This window comes from Pygoscelis adeliae, unplaced genomic scaffold (assembly GCF_000699105.1).
Source record: "Pygoscelis adeliae isolate BGI_AS28 unplaced genomic scaffold, ASM69910v1 Scaffold568, whole genome shotgun sequence".
NCBI classification, from domain to species: Eukaryota; Metazoa; Chordata; class Aves; order Sphenisciformes; family Spheniscidae; genus Pygoscelis; species Pygoscelis adeliae.
Genome location: NW_008825324.1, coordinates 19,700 through 28,866, shown reverse-complemented (window position 1 = coordinate 28,866; position 9,167 = coordinate 19,700). Strand labels below are relative to the sequence as shown.

Here is a 9,167-nt window from a genome sequence, read left to right as displayed (position 1 = left end):
GGAAGAGCTCAGGGAGCAGGTTAAGCATGGGGTTCATGGTAAGGGGGCAGGGCTCATTCTCCCTAGACAGTCTGAGCCATTTTAGCAGGATTTCCACATAAGCTGGGGCTGGGATAGCGCAGCAACCAGCAGGTGACTCATCTGCCGATTTGTTAGTTTGCAACTAAATCTATGGAAAATAAGCACCGAGGAAATTTAGAACTACAAGTTTTGTTTCCCAAATGTCAACTTTCTTCCACATATAGCTGCTGATGCTGGATTTATAAACACCGTATGTGTTGTAGAAAATAGAGCTGAGGAACCTGCATGACCCAAGTCCAGAGAGCGAACACACAAACAGCAGGACAAGTGCAGGTGACAGAAAGGACAGGCATTAGCAAACCGTAAGGCTATCAGGTGGCCCCAGACTCCTGTCACAAGAAGTGAAGCAGGAAAACAGCACCGCATCAAGCAGCTGGCAGAAAGATCACTGTCCCTTGGAAGCAGGGAGGCACCGTGGCCAGCCCCGAGCCCCTGGGCCATGGTCAGGTGCCAACACAGCATCAGCTGCACTGCAACTGCTGGAGCACTGAGCTGGCCACAAAGGTGAGCCAAAGCTTCAGGCATCCCTAGGGCAGAGTCACACTGTGCATCCTTCCCAGCGAACAACAAAAACCCCAGGTGGCCTCCTCTCCTTCTCCACCTCCTCCTCACTTGCACCCCAGCACACAGTGGAAACGCAGCCCCTTCGCCCCAGAGGGCTCACAGAGGGCTGGTGCACCAGCACCCCGCTCCCCAATGCCCAGGCCTTCTCTTGCAGTCAGATTTTTCACATGTACCTTTCAGTTTAGTTCTAGCAGATGCGGTCATCAGCACTGGAAACCAATGTCCTAATGTGATCGCAAAAGAAACAAAGCTTTGTCCACAGCTGCTTTATTTGTAAAACTCAAATCCAGACAGAGGTTCGTATTTCAAACAGCTTCAAAGTTCAGGTGGTGGTCATGCCCACGTCAGATTTCCATATACCTACATATAGATACAGACTATATATAGCATATGTATATATTGTTTCTGCTGATAGCATATTCACATATAAATGATAGAGAAGCACAGTTGGTTCTATGTACAAAAACATAAATGATGATAGAAGAGATGGAATATACTTATTTAAGCCAAGCTGTGTAGCAGAGAAACATATTGAAGTTTTGTCATGTGAGTGGCTTATGCTTTGTTTGCTTTTGGCCCCCAAGATGTTCAAAGAAACACTGATAAAATCCATGCATGCAGAGGAAAAATGTCCTTTTCATCACTGTTGCTCAATTTCTCGATTAAACATAGAGAAAAATGACTTGCTAACACGGCTTAAACTGGAGTTCTCTCTCCAGTTACTCCATGTACTCATTTTACCTCTACCAACGCAGGCAGCAGTTCAACCTGAACATCTGGCAGCCAAGACTCACATGCCTTCAGTGTCCTGAGACAGAAGGGCTGTGAAGAGCAGAGGGGCACCCAGCAAGCGGTGCTGGGGCTGCCCCGCACGCCCCCAGCCTTTGTGACCCTGACATCAAACACCGAAGTGCTGAGATGAGAGAAGTGGAGGAGACCGAACAAAGCCAATCTCCCGCTCAGCCCTTTCCTGCGAGCACAACAGCGTTCATGGTCATGGGGACCAGCCCCCGTCGTCACCCCGAGGGTCTGCGCTGGTGCCCAGCCCTCATTCATGGCCCCAGCCCAGGGGTCCCCACAATGCCCGCAGCCCCCTTCTGCACATGCTGCAGCCTGCACAGCCCTGGGTGCACAGGGACAGTTTTTAGCCGAGCTGTGAAAAGGCAGCTAACTGGAAAGAAAAAACAGAACAGCTTCAATCAAAGTCTGAGCTTCTCTTACTCCCAACTGCTCAGTTAAAAACATACTGCCTGTGCCTGTAGCATCTTGATCTTCCTCAAAAAAAACCACAAAATCATCCAGAGGCCTTGCTAGGATGTATGCATTTGCTTTAAAATGCTCTTTTCTTTTCTCCAGTGACACAATGCACAGTATTTCACACCAATAGCCATGATAGCCATTCTTTCCAGGGAGTATTGATGTCTAAGCAGCATGTGAGCTGAGGTGAACCAGTTACCACAGCTTCAAGGATCAATGGAGCACTTTGCCTCCAGTTAATAAGTCAGTAGATCCACCAATTATATCCTTGATATGTCCTGGCTTCAAAGGGAAGCTGCAGCCTAGAAGCAGAGCAGGCAATTGAAGAAAGAAGTTGTATTTGTGAAAAGGGAAAGCACCTTGATGTATCAAATACATAGGATCTTAACCCGCTTTTTATTAGTCAGCCCCATCTATAACCTGCCAAAACACACGCACAAGCACAGTTTGTCCCTTACCTCTGAAGAGTGTATGTAAAATTCTGCTTGAAGCACAAAGAGCAGCAATATACATAAATTTAATTTGGGGCTAGCTTTTGCCCTTGCTGCAAATTATTTTAGAGGTGATAAACGGATGAATGGGATAGAATAGAAGAGCTGGAAGAATATTTCAGCTGGAAAGGACCTACAACAATCATCTAGTCCAACTGCCTGACCGCTTCAGGGCTGACCAAAAGTTAAAGCATGTTGTTAAGGGCATTGTCCAAATGCCTCTTAAACACTGACAGGCATGGGGCATTGACCATCTCTCCAGGAAGGCTGTTCCAGTGTTTGACCACCCTCTCGGTAAAGAAATGCTTCCTAATATCCAGTCTAAACCTCCCCTGACGCAGCTTTGAGCCATTCCCACGTGTCCTGTCCCTGGATCCCAGGGAGAAGAGATCAGCACCTCCCTCTCCACGTCCCCTCCTCAGGAAGCTGCAGAGAGCAATGAGGTCGCCCCTCAGCCTCCTTTTCTCCAAACGAGACAAACCCATAGTCCTCAGCCGCTCCTCACAGGACATGCCTTCCAGCCCTTCACCAGCTCTGCTGCTCTCCTCTGGATGCATTCGAGTACCTTCACATCCTTCTTAAATTTTAAACACAAAGTTACATGTTATAGTTGGGGAAAATCTAACAGCTCACTGTTCCCAAAGGCAAAACCTGTTCCTCCTCCTTTGCCTCTATCTTGCTCCTGTTTCCTCCCCACCCTGCCATGTCCTTTGCTGAGCTTGCTCAACTCACAAACCCACCAGAGAAGAACTAACTTCTTCCTGGGTTCACAAGTTGCATTGGCTCCAGTGAACATGGCAGCTTACACAGAGAGATACACGACCATGTTGTCTGCAGCAGGAGGATCATCTGATCTCGGCAATTGGAGCTGATAGGTAAGTTCAGCTGCAACGTGCAAAGTTACCTTCAAACTTGTTCTCAGCAAGACTAGCAGGAAAAGCTGGTAATATTCAGTTACAAAATATATCAAACAGCAAACTGTGTATTTAGGGGATGTTAAATCATGCAAGCATCGTACAGTGCAATTTACTCACAGCAGAAAGACAACACTCTTCTGATACACATTTCACCATCGAGGCTCATTTATCATTGCTTCTCAGCCCAAGAACTAAAAGATTCTGTACTGTTATATCTAGCAGAAGGAAAGGGTTTATACCAGAAATTTAGATTCTGGGCAAAACTTTTGGCACTCCTTCCATCCCTGACTACTACTGTAAGGAAATTAATAAGCAGCACTACCTAACTAGATCATCAGAAGTGGAAATGGTTGGCTTAAAGTAGCTCAGACAATTAAGGGAATGAAAGTCAAGAACAGAGACTTTCAGTCACTTTCAGAACAGTGAAGAGCAACCCAATCCAGTCGGTGGTGAGTCATCTCCAAGCATTCATAGGCAGCCAACCAAATAGGCCTGAACAAAGTAGCCACCAGTTAGCGAACTAATGTATTTCTTTATAGAAAAGGTTAAGCTTGCTAGTGATCAACTGAAATACTATAAGACTGTTTTTTAGAAACAATTATGAGATTCCTAAATTGGGGGGGGGAGTCTTTTATCCTACATAAGAATAGCGGTACCATGTTTTAGTGGTTTTACCATGTTTTTAGCCTGTTTTAGTGTTCAACCATCTGCACAGTAAAAGTTTGTGGTTTTTTTAGTGTTCAGATGGAATTGTCTCTTGCCTTGTCACCGGGCACCACTGAGAAGAATCTAGCTCCATCTTCTTTATACCCTTCCCATGCAGGCAAGAACTTTTCATATTTATATAAGATTTATCATTATGGCATCTGGTCCTACCAGCTGAAAAAAAAGCTACTGTTTATCACAAAAGAGAAAGTAGATTACCTATATGGTTGAACAGGTTATTGTACATGGCTGACCAAAGTTGCTTTGGTGGAAGCAATTAACAGATCTCAAGGCATCCAGCTAAAACCAGGAAGATAAACTGGGCCCACACTGTCATCCAACATTTCACTGAAAGAACAGATATGGCAACACTGACAACCATATTTTACTCCATTGTGCAAGTCAATTCTGCAGGTTAAGATTTATCAAGGAGACTTAAGACAGAGGATATCATACCTCAAAAATACAACCTTTTTTTCTGAGCATGAACCCACATATTTAGATGTTATCCTTGTGTGATTTTACTAATCCATGTTTCCTCAACACAAGAATAAATTCCCATAATAATGTGCCAAATTTGTCATTTGGGTTATGTCCAAAACCCCACTCTCAAAGTTAGAGCTGACTGTGACTGCATTGGGATAGGTGGACAGGAATAAATTCTGATTTCAGCAATACTGGGAGGAGGGGGCATGAAATCTTACTACACATACACTCCGTCCAAAAATTAAATTATTTTTTCCTAACTGTGATGGCACACTTCTGAGAAGACTGCATTAAGGATACCTAAATTACTCTGATATGCCATTTATTATATTCAATTTTATTTCTACACAATTTGACACAAAACAAGTCATTTTTATAATACAGTTTGTCATGAAAACTACTTAGCAGGACACAAAAGAAGTAGCATTACTTGGAAAAATTCAGCAGTTGTCTGCCTTTCAGCACTAGCAGTTACAACAGAAGAGGTGCCATTATTGTACAATAGTGTATTTCTGTAGAGGTAAGGCATTACAGAAGAAACAAAACTCCACAGGAAAAAACCATCATGCTGTTCCTTATCAAAGCTACAAAAACAAAGCAAGCGAGGAAAACAAGTTCTGCTTTGTGGAAGGTACAACATTGACATTTGAAGTCAAGAAGAGAAAAATCTAGTATTTCATATAAGACAGTTATCAGGTAAGTTTTAAAATGAAAAATCAATTTTATGTTTAACACTATTCAGGTATCATATGATAGAAGAGAACAATACATTCTCAAAATTGGAATATGAGTTATGTCTTACCCTTATTGGTTAATATTACTTAAGTACACTACTGTGCTATTCATTCAGTAATTTACAAGTGTTAATAAAACCCATAAAATCTTTTTGTTAGGTGTGTTTTAACACTAGGAACATAAAGGCAGAATGGTTAACAGCCTGAATTCTAGAAACAAACACAGTCCCTAAAAATCAGGTCTCTAAAAATCAGGTCATTAGGTTTTTTTGTCCCTACACCACAAAGGAGCAAGTTTCAAATTCAGGGAAAAAGCTCCAAGTTTCCACTTCTCAGTTCTGAATCAGAATGAAAGACCCTTTCCTGTCTATTTTTGTCAGCCATATCTAGACAACTTTCTTTAGGCCTAAGTCTAACTAGACTCCTACAACTCACTACCTGTTCCAACACATATGCTGTGCCCTTATAAGTACTGATAAAAACAATTTGTATGGTCGTGAAAAGAGAGGGCACTGACAGAGATTAAAAATAATCAAGCAAAGAAAAATGAACAAACAGGAGGGAGAAAGTGGGTTCAGATGCAGTATCGCTTAAGAAAAACAACACAGCATGTCAAGGAGTGCCGTAAGCTGCTTTAGCACATGACAGTCTGTGTCTTCCAAACAAGCAAAAGACTAACTGAAAGCAGGATCTATTTAAGACAGTAAATATGCCATTACATAATTAACCAACAGCCAAAAGCTTTACTCATTAGTCGTACAGTTTATTTAGACAAGACAAAAGCTTGCACAGTTTTGTAACTGTATACAGAAATGAAAACATCTGAAATATATTAGTTTTTTTCCCCTTATATTTAACTTTGTACTTTGTTCTTGGAAAAGTGGCTTTTTTTTTTTTTTTTTTTAGGATTCACGTTTCAGCAGTACATATGCTCCCATTACTGCCAGGAGAGCATACTGCAAAAGAAAATGAAGACTGATTATAATTTCTCTTCATAGAAGCTCTGAAATTACAAATTGTTCAAAGTGTGCCCTCTCCAACATTACACCTTCTAGACGAGTACACAATTATAGAGTTGTGTTCCTATAGAATTACAGAAATATTTTAATGTGACCATATTCATTACAAATAGGCATCACAACTGTATACACTTAACTTATGATATTCCTATGAATTAAATGTTTTCAAATGACTACTAATACTAAGTTCTACTGGGTAACAGACAAGCTAAAATAAGCAAGAAAACATAGCTCATTTTACATTAGGTACTAAACCACAGAAACAAATTTATTAACATGTATTCTTATATGCAAGATTCTTACTATCTTTACTTGCTATTTTATAGTTTTAAATTCAAGTATGCAAAATGTCTGTATACATACCTTAAATTTTGGATAGTCATTCATTATTATAGTTACCATACCAACATAAGGCAAGAATCTGTAATTGACAAAACAGATGAATGTAAAATTAACCCTCAAATATTACATGGAAATGTTTCAATGTTACTCAGTCTTGAATATTTTAGATAATGGATTTCAGAGAAAAAAAAAATTCTGATAGACAACAAGAGCTTTAAAGACGATATGTACTTAATGAAAGTTTGGGAGCAAGATCTCTCAGATTTCCCTCTCCTCCCATGCTTCATCTTGCTGCATATTATTCATAGCATTAAAAATACACATGGATCCCAGAAATGGCAAGGAAATATCATCGTAATGAGAGGTACCCACAAAAGCCTAACATCCTACAACACAAGGGAATCTGCTTTTCAGGGTCTCCTGTTGTTCTGCAGCTATAAAAGCCATATAATCCAACACAGAAAGGGTTTCAAACTAATACGGAAAGTATTTAAAATTAGCATTTAACCTAGTCTACCAGCATTAAAGGTTTAAAGGGGCACTTCTTCTGTTTCTTTTTATTTAACTTGAAGGCAGGGACAGAATCTAAAAAAATCAAACAAATAAATATTCTTGCAGAAAAGTATTTTGTACTGCTTTGCAAGTTAACCCTATATTTATGACAACTTATGGAACTCTTAAATTAGGCAATAAAATACACAAGTATATGATGTGATACAAGAAGTCCTACTTTCCACTGGGTTTGGCCTACAACATTAATCTTAGCCTACTGGACACAGCAGAACTCGCATCAAGCTTCTCATGGCATCACTAAGACGACTCTCACAGCCCAAACAATATTTTGCCACAGGCTCTAAGCAAAAGCATTCCAAATAAGAACAGTGTAAAACAACCATTTAGACTTGTCACTAACACATATCTGAATGCAAAATATTTTTTTTTTCCTTAGACAAAAATTTAATCAAGTTATTTGAGAAAAATCTTAAAAGAGATTTCTTCTCAACTGGGGAAGGGGACAAAGTCAAAAGCTCAAACCTTGCATAAAATTCCTGTGGAATGTGGAAATAATTTCCTAGTAATTTCTAGTGATTACAAGGATAAGTTGGTTAATTTTATATCTACTGGTGAATTATTTGTTAAATGTGCCATTTTTTCAAAAAATTAATTTCCACTCTCCACATCAGTGAGAGAACTACAGAAAGCAACTTTTCCAGGTAGTTTTTTTTAATTACTATTTTATTTAAGAAATTAAAAAAAAAAAACCATACCAGCTCTAGTTTACACCAACAGCAGAACTGATTTAAACTCTAAATTTTCTGTTTTAGTTACAAAGAACATAGACATTTTGCATTACTTACCCTCTTGCTCTTCCAACAACATCTTTCTTCTCTAACCAGTTCTGACCTTCTTTGTACAAGCCTCTATCATCAACTTCATTATTATCACCTTTAGTCAGAAATTTGATGTTCCCATTTTCTCTAGAAGGCAACAAGGTGATAAACTAAATACCACTTAATTTAAAAACCTCAATTAACATCTACAAAGCACAATGAAGATGACAAGTGCTACAAGATTAGATAACAATGTTTACTTCCAGTCCTGCTTGTCCTGCTTATTTAACAAACACCATTAAATCATTAACATTACAGACTTTACTGACAGAGTCAACAGATTTTAACAAGAAATGTTTTTTAAAACACTCCTAGATTGTCAACTGATGTAAGCAATTACACAATGAACATGAAAGGGATATCGTCCAGCCAGAGCAGGCACTAAACCTCCTCAGCAAAAGCAGATGTGCCTACATGGGAAAAAAACCAACCATCCCCCTCTGCATTTTCAACAGAACAGAATTTTAACTCTGAAGTACTGAATAATACCCTACTAAGAGGGGTTTTTTTGTTTGTTTGGTGGGTGGGATTTTTTGGCTGTTTTTTGTTCGTTTGTTTTTACAAACTGTGGAATAATATCCTGTGAAGTCACCACACATTAGAGAATGAATTTAATTGAATTTGAATCACAAATTTCAGATGAGAGAGACCCTAAAAATCTTCCCTTAAGAAAGAAGGTGGTATAATAATACAATGCTTTAGACAATTTTCTTCTAAGTTCTATACACTTGTTTAACTCTTAGTAATCATATTTATGTCAAAAATAAAGCTTTGTCCTCTTTTGATAGAAAAAAATATTGAAGAGCCTCTAAAGTAGCTGCAAATCTGCATCAAATTCAGTATTTTGTCACTAACACTGCATTACAGTTTTAGGTCACTCATTAATTGTTAAACAATACAGTGAGTTCCAGGCAAAACCTCACTTACATTTGATATTTATTAAGTGGCAAATAAAAAAAATACACTTAACCAGTCTTTAAATAACATAATGCAGACAAAACATTATGTGGGGTTTTTAGGGGATTGTACGGAGAAATCCAAGCGATAGAAACGCTTCAGTAGGTGGCATTTCCCCCCCCCCACGGATGAATGCCTGCAGAGCTCAGAGAGCAAGGCTGCTCCCTCGGAGCCAGAGCTGACGTCTTGACCTCTCCTGGCCATTAAGGAGGCTCATTCCTTT

The 9,167-nt window shown here is 39.6% G+C and overlaps 1 protein-coding gene across 3 annotated transcripts in view; it reads right to left on the bottom strand.

Moving 5' to 3' along the window:
* Positions 1-1,649: 1,649 nt before the first annotated feature.
* Positions 1,650-9,167, bottom strand: part of SEC11C (SEC11 homolog C (S. cerevisiae)) — a 10,027-nt gene continuing 2,509 nt past the window's right edge. For 2 of the 3 annotated variants that reach the window (XM_009330320.1, XM_009330322.1), the window contains 3 exons: positions 7,955-8,074; positions 6,618-6,675; positions 4,818-6,191 (listed from right to left, as the gene is read on the bottom strand). In XM_009330320.1, coding sequence (XP_009328595.1) covers positions 6,138-6,191; positions 6,618-6,675; positions 7,955-8,074 — 232 coding nt within the window. In that variant the 3' untranslated portion in view covers positions 4,818-6,137. Of the gene's footprint in view, positions 2,205-4,817; positions 6,192-6,617; positions 6,676-7,954; positions 8,075-9,167 lie in introns of those variants that run through there. The other variant, XM_009330321.1, reaches the window with a different exon arrangement.